The 19,633-nt window shown below is 43.8% G+C and overlaps 1 protein-coding gene across 1 annotated transcript in view; it reads right to left on the bottom strand.

Annotated features, from left to right (window-relative positions):
- RUFY1 (RUN and FYVE domain containing 1) overlaps nt 1-19,633 on the bottom strand; it is a 2,127,773-nt gene that overhangs the window by 721,061 nt on the left and 1,387,079 nt on the right. The window contains exon 11 of the mRNA XM_044069383.1: nt 15,638-15,805. Coding sequence (XP_043925318.1) covers nt 15,638-15,805 — 168 coding nt within the window. The remainder of the gene's footprint in view (nt 1-15,637; nt 15,806-19,633) is intronic.

Raw genomic sequence — 19,633 nt, 5'->3', positions numbered from 1 at the left:
GCAGGGGCCGGAGGTAGTGAGTCAGGGGCAGTACAAGCATCATTAAATGCATCATCCACAACTGTAAGTACTGGATGAATAGCTAAAGGCCTATGCTGTGGTAAATGCAAAAAGGTCCTAAGCCTCTTCCTAGAGTCTGAAAAATCCTGGCCCTGCCATTGAAATTGTTCCCTCATAGCATGCAAGGTTTCCCCAAAAGAAAATTCCTCAGGAGGAGAGGCAGAAGGTATGGAATCCTCTGCATCAGAGTCCTCATATGGAGAATAAGGGCCTTCTGGAGGATTTGTATTTTCTGAATCATCAGAGGAGTAATCTGAAGAAACTGGCTCAGGGGGCTCTGCTCTAGGCCTCTTCTCTGGAGGTGGGTGAGAGGCCCTGTCAGGGTGAGACTGGGTTCCCCTGATCAAAGAAATGAGATCCTCTGCTAGACTAAGCATTTGAGTACTAGAGCTAGGCCTGTGAGAGGGGGTTTTAGCAGGCACGGCCTTTGAAGATTTAGCTGCTTTAGCCCTGGCAAAAGCCTTAATTGACATGGATGCAGGGGCCTAGCAGCTCCACGTGCAGGAGTAGATACATCTAAGGGGATAGTATCTGATAAATCCTGAGAAACTGTAAGAGCAGGTGGATTTTCCGTAGCAGATTCAGCCATGCTGGAAGAGGCCTCGGTAGAAGGAGGCATGCTTTCGGCCGAAGGAAGAACCGCGGACTCGGTTTCAGCCGAAACCGAGACACTCGCGGTTGGCTTAACCGCGGTTTCGGCCGAAACCGTGGACCGCGAGTGTCGGTCCTTTTCCTTACGCTTTTTAGCTAATTGTGAAGTCGGAGTCTCCGACGGCATGATATAAGCAAAAGCAGAGCCGAAAAACTCCTCTGCAAACTCCGACCGACGTCTAAGTGTCCGTCGGTTGAAGGAAGCACAGGCTAGACAAGCTGCTACGTCGTGGTCTGGGCCTAAACAAGGTAGGCAGTAAGAGTGGAAATCTTTATGAGGTATTTGTTTCCCACAAGTTAAACAGTTATTCACTTTTTCTGACATCGGCTGAGGCAAGAAAGAGTCCCCAACGGGGTACTTAGCTTTTTAGAAGTCTTCGGTAGTAGCAATCTCTGGTTCTGACCGACCGGCACTTGCGAACAGCTTCTGATTCGGGCGCCACGCGGCAAGAAAGACTGATTAAAATGGCGTCGGCTGATGCCTTTATACCCGCTGGACTGCAGCTATGACGTCGGGTGAAGTACGACATCAGCCGAGGCCAGACCCAGACTTTGGAATCCGGCCGACCGAAGGGCTGCCTGAGGCCAGGACAACCCATTTGTTAGGACTGCAGATGCATCCTTGAAGGACTTCCATTGGTTATACAAGAAAAGAAAAATAATCTTGGCCAAATGTAGGTGGAACAAAGCCACACATACTAAAAGACCCCTGGCCAATCTAAACAGGGTTAATTAATATTTCAAAGGCTAAATTTGAAGAAAAAAATATCTTCTCAGGCAAAGGACAACCACAAAGCTTTCTACAGATATGTCCATAACCTCAGGGGAACTACACAACAATGTGCAGAACTTATTGTAAATGGCATCACCTACAGTGAACCACAGGCCATTGCCAAACTTTTGGTTGACAGGTTCAGCTCAAATACCCCCTCCCCGACAGTCCAAAGAAAATACCGCATACCACAATCACCCCAACCTGTACTAGGGAACAGGTCATCAGTGCACTTTCCAATGCCAAAAACACTGCATCAATGGGCCTCAATAACATACTGGGATGTTTAATAAACAGCATGAAACATGACCTCTCTGGTCCACTTGAATCACTTTTCATCTGGAGCCTTCAGTCAGGTTTTGTGTCCAAGGAATAGAAGATGGCTACAGTCATTCCCCATGTACAAAGGAGGTCCAACCAAATAAACTGTGCAACTACAGGCCCATAAGTCTTATCAGCCTCATATGCAAGGCCATGGAAAGAAACATTATGGGCATGATAAATGAGGACATAGGTAACCTGCAAAAACAGGACCCATTCACAGTTCTGCTTTGTCAAAGAACGGTCACACCTATTAAATCTGGTGGACGTTTTTCAGATGGTCACCAAATCAGTGGACAAAGGTATGGCTGTGCACAGAGCTTACCTCAATGTGGCCAAGGCTTTTGATAAAATACCCCACTCAGGCATTCTAGACAAGCTCACTAATTTAGGTATAAACCCTTTTATATCCCGGTGAATAGCCAACTAGCTCACTGATAGGACCCAGGAGATCAAAATAGATGAGGGCACCTCCACCAAAAGGCCAGTCACTAGAGGAGTTCATAGTTCATAGGTTAATAGGTTGGTACCAGGCTATCGGCCCTAGGGCTTATACAAGCCTAGCCATAAAAATTCCCTGGATATTTCTTACCACAATATTTACTTCTCTGGACCCCTTGTCTAGCAGGGCAACTGACATGATCCCCAGGGTGAATTTCCTATCTCCCATCCAGTCATCAAGGTTCCTTTTGAAGACGGCCAAGGAGGTGCTCTGCTTGACACGTATGGCCAGTCTATTCCAGAGTATGGTGAGTCTCTGGGTCAGGAACTTATCCCTCCAGCATGTTTTGTTCATTGTGATGACAAGGTTTAGATCCCTGGAGCGTGTGGCTCTGAGGGATTGGGATTTCTTTAAGTGGAGCATGTCCACCAGCTCAGGGTTTGACATGGCCTTGTATGTTAAGCAGAGATCGCCTCTGAGTAGACGATATGCCACAGAGCATAGCTGGAGTTTTTTTTAGACGGTCAGCATATGGCATCTGCATTAGGCCTGTGATTCTTTTAGTGAGGTATTTCTGTGGCCTTTCCAGCTGTTGCAGATGTCTTGTGAGGTACATACCAAATGGGGCATTATACTCTATAATGGGTCTAATGAGGGATGAGTACAGTGGGACAATGACCTCCTTTTTTCTGGATGAAAAGCCCTTAGTGATGAGGTGTGCCACATAGAAGGATTTCCTGACTGTTGTGGCGATGTGTTTATCGAAAGTGAGACCACTGTCCACCTGTGTCCCTTAATCTCTCATCACACTTTTGATGTTTAGTGTACTGCCACCTACATGGTAATTCAAGAGTACATGTTTTTTTTCCAAAGGGATAACTAAACATTTCTTGGCATTAAGCTTAAGCCCATGGCTCTGGCACCAAGCATCTGTTTCTGTAAGGCCCTTTTGTAGAATATCCACATCATTTGGGGATTCAATAATGGCTCCCAGTTTGCAGTCATTGCAAACCTTGTTAGCCAGAGTCCCTTAGTGTTGGCTTATACATCGGAGAAGTAGATGCCAAACAAGAGTGGTCCCAGGACTGAACCCTGAGGTACTCCACTTGTCACTTGTCTGGAGCTGGATTTGGAGTCGGCTACTTTTACAGTCTGGGTTCTGTCAGTAAGCTAGTTGGCAACCCATCGAGTGACGTAGGGATTTATTCCCAGCTTAGTAAGTTTATCTATGATTCCAGAGTGGGGGATGGTGTCGAAGGCCTTGGAGAGGTCCAGATAGGCTGTGTGGACGGCCTTACCCTCGTCCACAGCTCTGGAGACTGGATTCAAAGAAGTCAATCAGGTTCAGGAGACAAGATTGGCCCTTCACAAACCCAAACTGGGTGGGGTCCAGTGTTTGAAGGTTGCCAATGTCTTTGTTTATAAGTTCCATGATAATGCGTTCCATGCCCTTGCAGATTAGGCTCGTCAGACTGATGGGACGGTAGTTCCCAGGATCCAAGGTGGATCCCCCTTGTGAAGTGGGATAACTGTAGCTGTGCTCCACTCAGGGGGCAAGAAGCCTGAGGTGAAGCTATGATTAAACATGACACTTAGGTGAGGTGCCAGTTCATTTTGTAGTTCATGTAGTACACAGCCTGGGATGTCATCTGGTCCCATGGATGCTGTGTATTCTTAGCTTTGGAAAGTGCAGTTTCTACCTGTGTGGCCGTGATTACCGTAATTTGGCAATCTTTTGGTACTGAGATGGGCCCCTTAGGGGGTGAGAGGGGGGTGAAGTTGGCACTAAATCGATCTGCCAGGATATTGGCAATATCCTTGGGATCAGTAATATTTAATGCCATTCTGTTGAAGCTCAGAGCAGATCTGAGCATTGCCATTTAGATTCCTGACATAACTATAGAATGCCTTGTGGTTGTCTTTGAAATCTTTGGCAATTTTATTTTCGTAACTAGCTTTTGAGGATTTTATGAGGGATCTCAGCTTCTTACTGAGGCTGGTGAGGGAGTTTTTTGCATCCTGGGATTTTCCTCTTTTCTGCAACAGTTTCTTCCTTCTGTTGTATAGTTTGTTTATAGCAGGGGACCACCAGATTGGCTTCCTTTTTTTTGGAGGAGAGCATCTTGGTTCTATTTAGGATGGCACGATTCATGCACGAGTGGATGTGCTCGTACAGTGCCTTAGTGTAGGATTCTGCTGTCAAACTTTCAGATCCCGTTTGCATGGGTGTCATGAAATTTGTCACTTCTGACTTCAGTAGCATGAAGTTGGCTTTGGAGAAGTTTTTTAAGGAGGTTTCCTTACTGGGGGGTGGGGGTGGGATGTGGATGTCAAGGGTGATTTACTTATGGTCAGACCTGACCAATGAGGGGGTGACCACTGGTGTGGAGCATCTCCCATGTTGGTAATGACCAGGTCTAGGATATTGGAGCCCCTGGTGGGACAATGGATTAGTTGATCCAGGGCGTTGGAATTTATGAATTGCAAGAATCATTGGGAAAAGGAGATGGTACCAAGTATTTTTCCCAGTTAATGGCAGGGTAGTTGAAATCACCCAGTATTAGGGTGTTTGGTTGTATCTTAATATTTTCCAGTATGTTTAGAAAGGTGTAGTGAGAATCTTGGGGCATGGTGGGGGATCTGTAGCAAGCTACAGTTTGGAATGCAGTCTTACCTAGTATTAGTTGCACCTGGAGAATTTCAGATGCATTGTGTTGGGCAACTAGCCTGGAGGTGTGAATATCCTTGGTGAATATGAACACTCCTCCACCTTTAGTGTTTCGGTCTTGGTTTTGTGGCCGAAAAGTGTGGTAAGAGCTGTAGCCTGGTATTGCAGGGGTGCTCTCTGCAGCCTTGAACCAAGTCTCAGTTACTGCACAAATATCGATGTTCTCCATTTTTAGGAGTGCCTCGAGAGAGTGCATTTTGAGGTTTAGACTTCTAGCATTGAGTAGCATTACCTTCAGATTTTGCATGCTTGTATCTGTTACGGTGGTGGTTTTGTCCTTTGAACATTGCCTAAAAAAGGCACTACAGGGGTGGCAAGAGCTTTAGCCAGTAACCTGAATCCCAGGGGTGACAGGTGCAGACCATCTCTGGCAAAGTATCATGGTTTGTCGACCATGTCTTCCCAGGCAGACAGATACTGGATCCTCTTTGAATGACACCAGAAGCTTAGCCAATTGTTGATGTCAATCATTTTGTCCTTATACTATGGTATCATTCTGGGCGAAGGCAGGATGCTACTCAAGGCTAGGGTCATACCTGCCTTGGCCACATGATCCGAGAGCTCTTCCATGTCTCTTTTCATGTAGTCCAGGGAGGTACGTCTCAAGTCATTCACTCCAGCATGGACAATGACAGAGTCGTATTTGTACTTGTTGTGGAGTGACTTGAGTGCATGCGTTATGTGGCGGATCCTGGCACCAGACAGGCAGCTGACTGTTAATTTTCTCCTTGTTCAGCCTGGTGAGTGGGACATCAGTGTGCCTGACTATAGAGTCACCTATGACGAAAGTGTTGGGTACATTGTCTTGCCTTAGGGGCTGTTGTTGGGTGGCACACTAGTGTTGTGAGCTATGTGTCACTTTGGTTGTGACTGGTGTTTGTGTTTCAGTTTCGGATGTCCTTGTTGCTTATGCAGATTAATGTTAAGGACCTCCGCATATGTGGGTTTAGTGTTGCTATGTGTGGGTGTTGATGGTGTGGGTTTTGAAGGGCTATGAGTTGCTTGAGGTGTAGTGCAGGTGTTAACCTTTTGCTCTTGACTGTCTGGCACAATCTTGGCCGGACAGAGCTTTGCTTCCAGTTTGGCTATCTAAGTGCATATCTCACAGGATGTAGTGTTGGCTGGTAGGAGGAGAGGGTTGTCTGTGTACATGAGGCAGTTGCCACATTGACCCAGTATGCCCAGATTCACCAGGTGACAGGAGAAATCACCGGAAGCTGACCCTTGGAATGCCTGTTTAGGTGCTTTTTTTGTAAAGTATAAGAGCTGTTTTCCCTTTGCAATTATACGCTGTTTAGTGCTTATGATTAATTTCTCCTTATTGACAAGGAGAGTTGAGTGCTTGTATCAGTTTCAGGCTTCCTAGTGCTTTCCAGCAGGTTCTAGAGCAAGTACTAGTCACAGGGGTTCAGATTTTAGTGCTACTACTGAGAAACCACCTAGTTCTAAGGGAAAATTTGAAGAGTGGACTTTCTGGCACCTGGAATAGTTTAACTGTAGCCTCGCAGTGTTGTACGATGTGAAAAATGTGAAAACACATGCGTTTTTAAGCCAGAAAGTTGAAAGGGATAGAAATCAGACCAAAAAGGCTAATAAAATTACAATTTCAGAGCTGGAAACCACTCTTCTAGTGTTAGATAGGCAGTACAATGCTCACCACTCCAACTGGTAAGCAGTAGGACTTCCCTCTACCACAGCAAGGTCTGGATAGCTCTGAACACAGAAAATAAAGTCCTGAATCAAGCAAAGCCTGGGATCTGGACTGGCTAGGAAAGGTGGGAAACGAGCAAACAAGATAGTATTTTTTTTTGTTAAAACCGGCTAAACAATGCAATAATACAGTAAATAAACACAGAAAAGTCTAACACACTTGAGTGTGTAGTCCTTCCTAAACAGTAAATGCAATTAAAACTACAAAATTAGCAATTTAAAACTTTTTAAATGAAGCAAGGCAAGTGCATAACTGAAAAACGATTTAAGAGGCAGTAATACAGCAGAATAAGTAGCTAGTCTACATATACAGAGAAGTCTATATATATATATATATATATATATATATATATATATATATATATATACAGAAAAGCAGCTAAAACACACAAACAATTCAGATGCAGTGCAACCTAGATCACTTGAGTTGTAGCAATATTAAGGGAAATACAGTTATAATAAATCATCTGAAATATACTCTATATTTCCAAAATGTTTGAGAAGCACAGTCAGAACACAAGGAGATTCAGGCATTTTTTTTTTTTGAAAGGGAGAAAGGAGGAACACAAGGCCTTCTCAGATATTCTCTCTGTATTAGGTAGAATGAGCTAATGACACTAGACTAGGAGGAGTGTCCCAGATCAAATTTACAGTAGGGACGGGCAACTGCAAAGCCACCAAGTATAACAAGACACCAACAGGGAGGGTGGGGACCAATACTAAAGCTATTAGCCTACACTCTTTGGACATTAAACACTACAGAAAGCCACAAAATGGAAGTTTTTAAACAGATAAAGGAGCAAAGAGACTCTACAGAATGCTTTTAACTGCAAACAAATCAGTTACCTGTGCAGATTAGTTAATAGCAATAAAATGCAGTAAAAACTATGCAGCAGGCAATAAAAAGTGCTATATATAAATTGTTAGAAACAATAATCAGTACAAATAAGCCAAAAAAACAGGATACTTATACATCTCAGATCAGAGTTGTAGTCAATACCCCTTCTCCACTCTGCTCAGTTTGTACTGGGCCCGCTCCTTTTTCGCATCTATTTCTCTGAAATGGTACCAAATGCTAAAGGTTTATGGCTGACTACATTGGCAGATGATTGCAAGCTGGGAGTTATCGCCAACTTCCCTGCAGACATTAGCATTCTTCAAGAAGGTCTCTCTCTATTTTACAAATGGTGTCAAAAATAGAAGTTATGTTCTTACCATAACGTTCCATGTTAGTTGTCTTCTTCTCGCCTTCTTCTTGCTGGATGGGTTCGGAGTCGACCTCGGCTCCGACTCGGCCACTCTAAAAGCTCGAGAGTTGGTTCCACCGGCTCGAGGCTCCCCCTATATCCCACAATGCTAGGCGTGAGTTACCTCAGATCTCGTTTGTAAGCTAGGCCCAGCCTATAATAGTAATAGAATAACTAGTAACAAAGTCCACCTCTATAAACAAGGGAGAAGAGAAGGGTGACCTACATCCTGATCCAGGAAATATGCACAGCAGAGCATATACCTAAAGTACAGAGGTGGTAGAAAGAGAGGTCACAATCAAAACTCCTCTAGGTCTGTCCAGGCCAGGGGAAGGAGGGTGGGACCTTAGAAGAAGGCGAGAAGAAGACAACTAACATGGAACGTTATGGTAAGAACATAACTTCTATATGTTAAGTTGTCTATCTCGCCTTCATTCTTGCTGGATGGGACCAAGGCCCCTAGCACCTTGTCCCGGTGGCCTAACGGAACAGACTCTTGAGAACAGTGGAACCAAAGTTAGCTCTATGTCTAGAGGCTAAATCCAGCTTATAATGAGAAATGAAAGTGTGAGGAGTAGCCCAAGTAGCCGCTGCACAAATGGTGTCAATAGGCAGTCTATCTTGGAAAGCTATAGAAGTAGCCAAAGCTCTGGTAGAATGGGCTTTAGGTTTGCTAGGCAGCTTTTGGTGTCTAATTTCATAAACAAGGGAGATCAGAGATGTTAGCCATCTGGATAATGATACCTTTGAAACTGAAAGTCCCTTTCTGCCTTCTGCATAAGAGACGAACAGCTGGTCAGATTTTCTGAATTGTTTTGTTCTATCCAAATAGTACCTTAACTGACGATGAACATCTAGCCAATGCAATCTTTGTTCAGATCTGTTAGAATATTCTGGAAAAAACACTGGGAGGTCAATGCTTTGATTTAGGTTAGCCGAGGAGGCTATTTTTGGTAAAAAGGACGGGTTGGTTCGTAAAGATACTCTGTCCTTATGGAACAACAGATAAGGAGGTCGACAGCTGAGTGCATGAAGTTCTGAAACTCTTCTAGCTGAAGTAATAGCTACTAGAAAGAGAGTCTTCCATGATAGTAATTTTAAAGAACAGGAGTCTGCAGGTTCGAAAGGAGAGAGAATTAAAGAACTGAGAACTAAATTTAGGTCCCAAGGAGGAGGAGGATTTCTTACCGGAGGTCTGAGTAGAAAAAGGCTACTTTGCAAAGCTTGTGGGACATGATGGCAGAATCTGAAATGCCCACATGAAAGTTAGAAATAGCTGCCAATTGAACTTTAAGAGTAGAAGGAGATGAACCTGCATGGAAGAGTTCAGCTAGGAAATCAAGGACCATTTGGATGGAAGCAGTGAAAGGATCTATGTCCCTTCCTTGAGCCCAATAGGCTAAACGCTTCCACTTACTCAAATAAATCTTTCGAGTGGAAGATTTATGGGAAGCTATCAAAATATCTCTAACAGAGTGAGATATTTGAGGAAGCCTGGCTAAGGTTGGAATTGGAGGAACCAAGCAGTGAGGTTCAGGGAGGGAAGGGAGCGATGAAACTGACCCGACTGATGGATCAAAAGATCTGGAACTAGGTCCAGATGCCAAGGTCGCTCCAACAGAAACTGATGTAGAAAGGGGAACCAAACCTGTCGAGGCCAGTACGGAGCAATGAGGATCAATGAAGCCTTCTGAGCGATAGCTTTCTGTATCACTTGAGAGATTAGTGGGAAGGGGGGAAATGCATACAGAAGTCCCCGGGGCCAAACTTGGACTAGAGCGTCTCTGCTGGGTTGGCCTGGTAACGGGAAAAGGGTGAAACAATCTCTGCACTTGCTGTTTTGGGGAGTAGCAAAAAGGTCGCAGCAAGGCTGGCCCCACTTGAGAAAAATTTCTCTCACAACAGAGTCTTTCAGAGACCACTCGTGAGGCATGAGGATAGCTCTGCTCAACTTGTCCGCGATTTGATTGGACTTCCCGGGAATGTGCGTTGCTATCAGAAAACGCTGAGAAGAAATCGCCCACTGCCACAGTCTGAGTGCTTCTCGACACAGGGGTAGGTCCTGGTTCCGCCTTGTTTGTTGATATACCACACTACAGACATATTGTCCGGCTGGATTGCTATCGGTCGCAAGGGAAGAGAGTCGTGAAGGGCTTGCAATGCTAAAAGCACTGCTCTCATCTCTAGAACATTTATGTGCAAGTGGCATTCGCCTGGTTGCCATGTGCCCTGGACAGTTCTGCCCTGATAATGCCCCCACCCGATCAGGGAGGCGTCCGTTGTCAGAGTAGCAACTGGAGGAAGGAACAAAGGGTCTTCCCAATAAGAGCTGAGGGGAAGACATCCACCACAGAAGATGATTTCTGCATGTTTGCGTGATCATAATGGTGTGAGACATTGGAAGTTGCTGGTATGACCATTGCGTGAAGAGCATCCATTGAAGGATTCTCATGTGGAATCTGGCTAATGGAAGCAGAGGTATGGCAGCCGCCATAATCCCCAACACTTTCAGAACTAGCCTGGCTTTGATTCTGTTGCTGCTGAAGAGGAGCGAGACTATTTTGTGTATGTCTGTTATTCTCTGATCTGTTAGTCTCGCAGACATGTTGACTGTGTCTAGATTTGCCTATGAAGGTAATAGTACGACAAGGCGACAAAACAGACTTTTCAAATTTATTGAAATGCCTAAATTTCGACAAGTGCGAAAGGTGTAGTCCCTGGCCATTAGAAGAAGATGCTTGGTGGGAGCTGTGAGGAGCCAGTCGTCCAAATATGGAAACACCTGGAATCCTTGTCGCCTCAGGTGAGAAGCTACCACTGCCATGCATTTGGTAAACACCGGGGCAGTGGTGAGACCAAAGGGCAGGGCCCTGAATTGAAAATGACTGGTTCCCAGCCTGAAGCGGAGGAATCTTCTGGAGCGTCTTTTCATTTTATGTGATAGTACGCATCCTGAAGATCTATAGAGCACATCCAGCTTCCCTTTCCCAAAGGGGAAGGATGGACTGCAGCGTGACCATCCGAAATCTTGTTTTCTTGACTGACTTGTTCAAGATACTGAGATCCAAAATTGGTCTCCAGTTCCCTGTTTTCTTTGGAACTAAAAGAACCTGGAGTAGATTCCGGATCCTTGCTGGTCTGCTGGAACTGGCTGAATTGCTCTTTTTGCAAGCAGCTTTGAAATTTCCAAAGCTGCAAGATCCCTTTGAGCCGGTGGAACATCTGGAAGGGATTTTTTTGATTGGTTTGGAATGCGATAGAAGGGAATGGAATAGCCTTCGAAATGATGGACTGTACCCATTTGTCTTGAGTCAGGGATAGCCAGGCTTTTGGGTACAGTGACAATCTTCCCCCGACTGCCTCTGAAGGTAGGCAGTCGGGCAACACCTCAGGGATGCTGAAAAGGCTTATCAGAGAAGACTTCCCGATTGCCCTGGTTTTGCGGACCCCCCCTGCCTCTAGGGCGACGTCTACCATTATTGTTCCCCCCTCTGCCTCTGGCGGGAACCGACTTTGTGCGTCAGGCGAAGTCCCTTGAGATTGTTTATGGAACCACATTTTCCCACTTTTCTGGCCTTTGGGGTAAGGCCTAGAAGGAGTAGAAAAACGGCCTCCGACGGCAGAAAGAGTCTTGCCATCTGTCTCGCACCTAGTCAAAGTTTCTTTCACTTGAGGACCAAAAAGAGATGATCCATCAAACGGGGAATTAGTGAAAGACGTTTTAAAGGGGTCCGCAAAGTTGCATAACCGCATCCAGGCGTGCCTGCGTAAGGCCACACCTGTCCCTGCGGCCCTGCTCGCTCCATCAGCCGCATAAGAAAGTAGGCGCATGGAGGAGTTAGCTATGGAGTTCAGGGTAGCCAGCTGAGTGTTCATCTTGTCCTGAAAACCCGCAGCTGTAGGATCCTTCAACATATCACTCGCTTCCTTGATCAAGTCCCTTTGAAAACGAGTAAAATGGCATAGGTAGTTCAGCGAACGCATTGTAAAGGTCGCTGATGAGAACATCCGCTTCCCGTACCTGTCCAAAGACCTGGATTCCTTGTTAGGTGGATGGACAGGCACCGAAGGATCAGCTAGTTCCTTCTTGGTGGCAGCAGCTACCACCATAGCATCTACAGAAACACCTTTTGTGAGAAATTGCTTGTCAGTTGGTGCTGTTATAAATTTGGAGGGTCTCCTGGGGGTAGGGTCCACTGAATCAGGAGCCGCCCAGGCCTTCTTTGCAACCACCTGCATGAGGGGATCAAAGGGGGGGGGGGACACCCAGGAGGTGGAAGGGCGAGAGCCAAACGCCTCAAGATACACAGATTCATCCTCCAAGGGTTAAGGGATGGCCAATTTCCCTCTGTTTCAGGATCTCTAGAATGTCTGCGAAAGAGACATCTTCAGAAGGGGAACGTGGGGAACCCTCGGAATCCTCTAAATCTGTGTCAGAGGTGACAGACTCAGGTGAGTCTAAGTGCTTCCTCTTACACTTTCTCTTCCTAGGAGGCTCCCCTGCCAATTCAGGAGAGGCCTCGAAGAGGATGAGATCCCCACAGGGATTCTTGAGGAGCTGCTCTCTGCGGTCTGGGATGAGGGAGTGAGTCGACATAACCAAAGGCACCAAGTGGGAGGGACGGACGGAGCCGACTGTGGAGTGGAACAAGGTTCCAACACACTCCGCATGACCTCGAATGCACCCCTGTCAGGCAGAGCCAGAGGTCCCCGCCCGAGAAGCTGAGAACCTCCCTCGGCACCGACAGAGATGGCTCCGAGGCCGATGTCGGAGCCGAACTCACCAGCCAAGCACCGAGAGGAAGAGGGGGTCGGACAAGGGTCCGATGCCACTCACCCCTCGAGCCGACGAGGGAAGCCCGGCCGAGATTCTTCAAAGGAAGAAATTGGAGCCGGACGGAGCCGAAGACAAATGTATCGGCTCCGACGCTACCACAGTCTCGGTTCCGAGGCGCCTGCCCGAGCTCAAAGGAGTCTGAGAAGGAATATTTATTGGAACAAGCTGAGGCATCGACTGATGAGTCGGACTCTGGAGCATTTGGGCCAGTGCCTCGACTTCAAAAGTCTACTCACTACCCTCTGGAGGTCGTGATCTGAGAGCCTCGATGACCTGGAGGAGTGAGATCTATGGCTCCGCTCAGACAGCAGGGGAGACGCTGGAGCCGAATGAACGGAGCCAAGGGACGGTGACCTCGATCTCTTTCTAGATGTCGGCTCCGATGGTATGATCGGAGCCGACCCATGACTCTCTAATGCCTCGGCTCCGGCCGGAGCCGAGGAAACCACTGAAACAGCAGTCAAAGACTCATCGGCTCCAGCCAGAGCCGATGAAGCAGTAGGCTTCGAAGCCTTAGGCCTCGACTCTGAAGCTGGAGCCGAGGTCTTAGAAGCCTTGGAAGGTTTCCCAGAAGACACAGGAAGGGAACCTTCAGGCTTAATTAAACCGCTCAAAATGAGTTTATTTTTTCTCTCCTGCAGGACTCTAGGGCTGAAGCCATGGCATACAGCACAAGAGTCCTGCAGGTGTAAAGGTCCCAGGCAGTACACAAGAAGTGTGACCGTCTGTCAGAGACATTTTCTGACAGCACGAGTCACACGTCTTGAAGCCTGAGACCTTTGTATCCTTGGACATACTCAAGGAACCGAAGTGTAATCACACACAAAAACACACACACACAGATTACACTGATAGGAATAAAAGGGAATTATTTAAAACTAAAGGTAAGTTAATAAAAATCCCTAAGTAAAACACATACACACTTCTAAGGAAAGGGAAGGAAGGGCCCGAAGGCCTTAGGGAAGAACTAAGTGTTCTTTATAAAAGGAGGGGGCTGGATAAAGATAGTAAGGGATAACAAGTCCACTACACTAAGTGGGAAAGAATTTTACACTAAACTAGCCTAAGTTTAAAGAATTTAAACTAGTCTAAACTTTCACTAACCTGGAGCCGGTAGAAAACACACCTCGATCGCTGTAGCGGCAAACGAGATCTGAGGTAACTCACGCCTAGCATTGTGGGATATAGGGGGAGCCTCGAGCTGGTGGAACCAACTCTCGAGCTTTTAGAGTGGCCGAGTCGGAGCCGAGGTCGGCTCCGAACCCATCCAGCAAGAATGAAGGCGAGATAGACAACTTAACATCCATAGTTTTAAACTCACGGTTAAGAAATGCATAATTGTATCCTTTGGGAAGTCAACCATCCTGACAAATTACCATGTTGATAACATGCTCCTAAGAGCTGACCCAGTGGTCAGGGATCTAAGTATTTGTGTAGACAGCGGCCTTACCTTTGACTACAACATGACCACAGTGGTGAGAAAATCCTTTTATGTTGTACAGCTTGAAAAATAACAAAAAAGTATGAACACGACCTGGATACACGCCAAAAATAATTATTTATTCACAAATAAAGTAAGCGCTTTCGTACAGGACAGTACCTGTACTTCTTCAGACAAGACAAGACAACACTTGCAGTATTATCTTGTCTGAAGAAGTACAGGTACTGTCCTTTATGAAAGCGCATACTTTATTTGTGAATAAATAATTATTTTTGGAGTGCATCCAGGTCGTGTTCATACTTTTTTGTTATTTTTCAAGTTTGTCTTGTGTTTTCATGTTGCACAGCTTATAAGTAAGGGCATATCATCTTGCTCCAAACAGGTCATTATCCTACCTTAGGGGTTCCTTGCAAAAAGGATACAAGACATAACAAACCTGCCTTATGTGGAGTGCCTTAAAGCCCATTCCGTCTATCCAGTCTCCTACAGATTGCTGATGGGTGATCTATGCCTGGCCTACAAGGCATCCACAAATCCCACACTTATGAATCTCCTACATATTCGCAAGTCAACAAGTACCAGAAATACAAGGTCTAGGGTCCTGAATTTTGTCTGACTTAAACAGAACATGCTCAGGAGACAGATATGTGTTCCCTCCTATGGAACAGGTTTCCCACCCATGTGAAACGGAGTTCATCTATTTCCCAGTTTAAGCACAACCTGGACCAGTGGACATGGAATAGGAAATTTACACCGTGCCTGGCATGTCCCTTATGGACAGAGGTAGCTTATAAATGCCTGGACCTCAATGTCCTATTTGGATACAGGACATCATTATTCTTTTAGGAAAACTTCGCTAGGCTTAGAAAGGCCCCAGGGTCGTTAGCCTATAGCAATCTATGAATCTATGAAGTGCATCTATAGAATTTAATGGACACAGCATCATGCAAGTACAAAGACATGTCTATTGAAGTGAGCACATCACAATATTCCAAGGTGATATTTTTGGAGCAAAGGCGAAATTTACTTTGGTGGTGTTTTTTATAAAAAGCTTAAGACATTTTTTTTATTAAATATAATCCAAAAAGTAAGGAGTGACAGCCATGAAAATGCATTACAACACTTGAATTACTGGATGCAGCAATGTTAGGTACAAATGCTGGCAAATCGCTTTAAACAGGGTATGTGGCTATACTACATACAAGAATGCTGCTTTTTTTTTTTTTTTTTTTTTTTTTTAAGTCACATACACATGCAGCTACATATGAAGCATGAAACAGATATCTAGAAAATATAGTAAGATGACTCAGTAAGGTCACATTTTTTACATCAGACTGATCCAACCAATTTTAATTTGCAGTGCTAATAAGACAACTCAAGACACAGCCCAATGAGACTAGCAGTGTAAGAACTAAACTGTAATCATACCTGTAGTTTATGAGACATCTGAAGATTAATAGCTTTGACTTCATCAAGTTGCTGTCGCAGAGCAACAAGTGTATCCTGCTTTTCATGAATATCTTTCTCTAGAAGCTTCATTGCAATTTCCATTTCTTGTTTCATACCCACTTGCAATTCAAGTTCTTTTTCCATGTCCTATTAAAAACGCAATTCAGTAACAGCATCAGTATTACAGATCCATGAGTTTTATACTGCAGTCTAAAAAGAAACATCTACTAATAAAATTTTACACTTCTTTAAAGTGAAAGAAACTAAATACACATCTTTTGAGTTCAACAGTAAAGCAAACTGACAATAATGCATATTCTGAACCTGAAAAAATCATTAGCCACAGCATAAAAACCTAATAGAACTACGACAGAAATCTTGTAGTTCAAAACATGTATTATAGATTTTAAGACTTTTATTTCAAGTACTGGACCTTATTGTCACATTTTATAAAATAATGTAGTGCAGTTTAACTCATTTCTGTTTCAGTTAACATGCAGCCATAATGAAACAAGCATAGCTCACTGCTGTAATTACTAACATTAACCCATTTCACAGACATGCAACTTCTCGGGGTAGTATTTCAGGCAGAAAGGGCATATGTGTAGAAGACAATCATAGTTAAAAGCAAAGTTACAATCAGACAAGTCAATCATTACACATTTTACCATCTCTGACAAACAGCCAATGCAAGCAGTATCTCTTTGTGACACCATATGGGTAGATGAAGTGACCAGACCCTGCAAATTACAGGGCCATTTAAAGTAAAAAAATGAGTCACTGAAAAGGTATCTCAAACAGTATATTTTTTCACAAGAATTGAATCCCCAAATTACCTTCAGAGTGCCTTGTCAGGAAGGCTGGGGAAGCAAATGGTTGTAACCAAAACTATTAATTTGAGCACAGGATCTGAATTGTCTACATGTAGTAAGGCCTTACTAAGTTTAATGCTACTGGCAGCCAAAAAAGCAATTACCAGAAAATATCCAATTGAACTACTGACTATTGTAACTGCATACGATGCTAATGGATATATCTTATCAGCAATGACAAGTTTAAGTAATTACAGAGATGAATACATTACTTTAACACCTATAATTTCTTCAGTGTCTCTGTAGACACTGAAACCATTAGGAACATAAAAGTTTACAGACAAAAAGCTTAATGTTCTTCAAAGAAAATATAGGCTTCAGAGAGAAGACAGACTCTTTTGTAACATGTTGCACTTTAATATAAGCCACAGGTGACACATATGGTGCTTTATGCCCTCACTGGTATTTCTGGAATGAGGGCATTTGTAATAGCCTAACCCCACCCCTGGGTGGGGACATGTGAGATCAGCAGCAGTATAGAGTCCCAAAATACCTTCCCCAAGTGAGTGCTTGCTTCCACACACTTGCACTGAAGGTTGCCAGCAGGCAGTGGCTTGCTGAGCTGAATAGATTACCCCCTCCCCCCCTGCTGTGCATATGAATCTCCATGCTTCCTCTCAGGGGTTGCAGTAGTGTGTGGCCAAGCTCCACCTTGTCTCCTTTCAAGATTGGGCATGCCCATTCTCCCAGTGAGCACATTCAGATGCCCAAGCCACTAACTGAACTTGGCCGCACACTCTCTCTAATTATGTTCTGAGCCTAGCTTGAATTATGTTCTGAGCCTAGCTTGAACATTTATCTCTAGAGTTCTCTCTGCATTGTTTCCAAGCTACAACCTGAATAATTATTTGCACTCACCATTGCTGATCAGATATATCCATCAGCTCCGTATGTGGTTTGGGTGGTCATCTGCTTTTTCTTTCTTTCGATCACAGTTCTCATGATTCAGTACTTTTAACATCTTTATTCAATCACATTTATTTTAAACAATGACATGGGTACATATGCATTAACATAAAACAAGCCATAGTAAGATTTTTCATTATTTTCTTGCAGTCTAAATTTTCCTTTTAACAATTAGCATTCACTCCAGTATTATATAAACTGATCAGTTCCTACCTTCCCTTAAATGTTATTCCTCCTTCTAAACTTTGTTCTGCTCCCCACAAATTAAATTGATTATTATGTAATTTGTTCCTTCCTTTTTTAAAGATCCTACATCCAGTTCCTTTAACTCCTTACAATAGTCAATACTTCAATTAGATATGTATTTTTGTTTTCTGGTAAGTGATTTTTTTTTTGCAGCCAGTAGCATTAAGCTTAAGTAAGGCCTTACTGTGTCTAGACAGTTCAGGTCCTGTGTCCCAGCTCAAAGGAAATGTAATAGATAAATTATTTTCCAGGCTCCCAAGATTTATTTTGCTAACGACTCTTCTCATACACAGTTAAATTACTGCTGCACTGATTAAAATGTCTAAGGAGATAAAAATATTCACTGAATTATCCGACAGCCTTCTATTTTCTCGACATTGCAGGATGAAAGGAATAGTCCTCCATAGAAGAAGCCATTGATCCATTCAAAATACAGGACATACTGCATAGTTTCTTTAAATTAACAATTTCACATCTCTTTTTTTTTTCCCAACATGGTACCAGCTACATACTAATTATGTAGTCTGGTTTCTTGTACTGTTACCCAGCTGAAAAAGTAAAGTCTACATGATAGCAGAACTTCACCTTTTGCCTCTCTTTAATGTTTGGAATCATAAGTCAGATGTTACACAGAGTGAGAAGTTGCTGATTTTGAGGCATGGGTAGTGGTATTCAGAAAAATTAGTTATGCAGCACTAATAGTGCTTTGCTGTTGTGCTCTATTAGTGCTACACAGCTAACTAGTACTTCAGAGACATGCAAAAGCCAAGTTTAGTAGCAACGCCTGTGTGTGCATCTGACTTGAACACCTAGCACAAACAGAACCACTGCATTAGTTCACTGCACTGCACTTCACTCCTACTCACCCACATAAAGCTGTTGTGCTGACAGATGTAGGCATACATACACACATTATGACACACACACACACACACACACACACACACACACACACACACACACACACACACACACACACACACACACACACACACACAGACACACCTACAGACACCGAGGCTGTCATACAGTTATGTATACTGACATGGTCTTAATCATGTCTGTGCTTACACTCACACACACTTGTAACACTTACTAGCTCTGCTAACGGTATCTGGCTGCCACAGACAGCAATTAGTGAAAAATGTAAAATAGTATATTTTTGTTCCACTGCTCTGTTCTGAAATATCATGGTACAACTCGTCTTTGAGGCTTCATACTGTTGTAACATTATAAAAGTCACTGAATCGTTCTCTTGTAGCACAGTAGGCAAACTTGCTATAAACAGGGTTGTACAGTGGGTTATGTGTTTCTGACTACCCTCCATGGTACAGTTATAGCCTAAAGAAAACCTTCTTCTTAAAACTGAAACTGTGGATCCAGAAGTCTGATATGATCCTGACTGTAACCAGAATCGTTCAGAAGTTTGAGATGGTTCAATTTGCTACTTTTTGCAAGTTACAGGATAAAAACTGATTAAGGTGTAAAGATGCAGTGAAGAGCAACATAGAATAATAAAACTAAAGTTGAGTACTGCAACATGAGAAAAACAATCTGCCATACATTCAGCATTTGTTCTTCCTGAGGGAACCATTTCTCGTGGACAGTACTGATGCTCGTGCACTAAACAACCAAGCCAACTACTGAGTGTTAGGTCAATATCATTATTCAGCAGTAAGAGACAAAACTGTGCTCAGCATTCAAAATGATTAAATGAGGCGCAAACTGTCACTAGAAGCAAATTTAACATTAAATGAAGCTGTAGATTTGTTCAGTGCCAGCAAGATTACTTTTAATCAAGTTAGAGTTAAGAAAAAAATTAGAAGTAATAGAGCTTGTGATCAGAAAGACAAGACAACTGGCAAAATAGGGAGAAAATAAAAGCCACATGTATCTGCTAAATTTTTCATACACTCTAAAAACAGAAATAATTTAGCTAAGATGTGTAAGA

Source organism: Protopterus annectens, chromosome 4.part0 (assembly GCF_019279795.1).
Source record: "Protopterus annectens isolate FY-2018-M chromosome 4.part0, PAN1.0, whole genome shotgun sequence".
NCBI classification, from domain to species: domain Eukaryota; kingdom Metazoa; phylum Chordata; order Ceratodontiformes; family Protopteridae; genus Protopterus; species Protopterus annectens.
The sequence above is the reverse complement of the archived record's forward strand: the minus strand, read 5'-3'. Positions and strand labels throughout refer to the sequence as shown.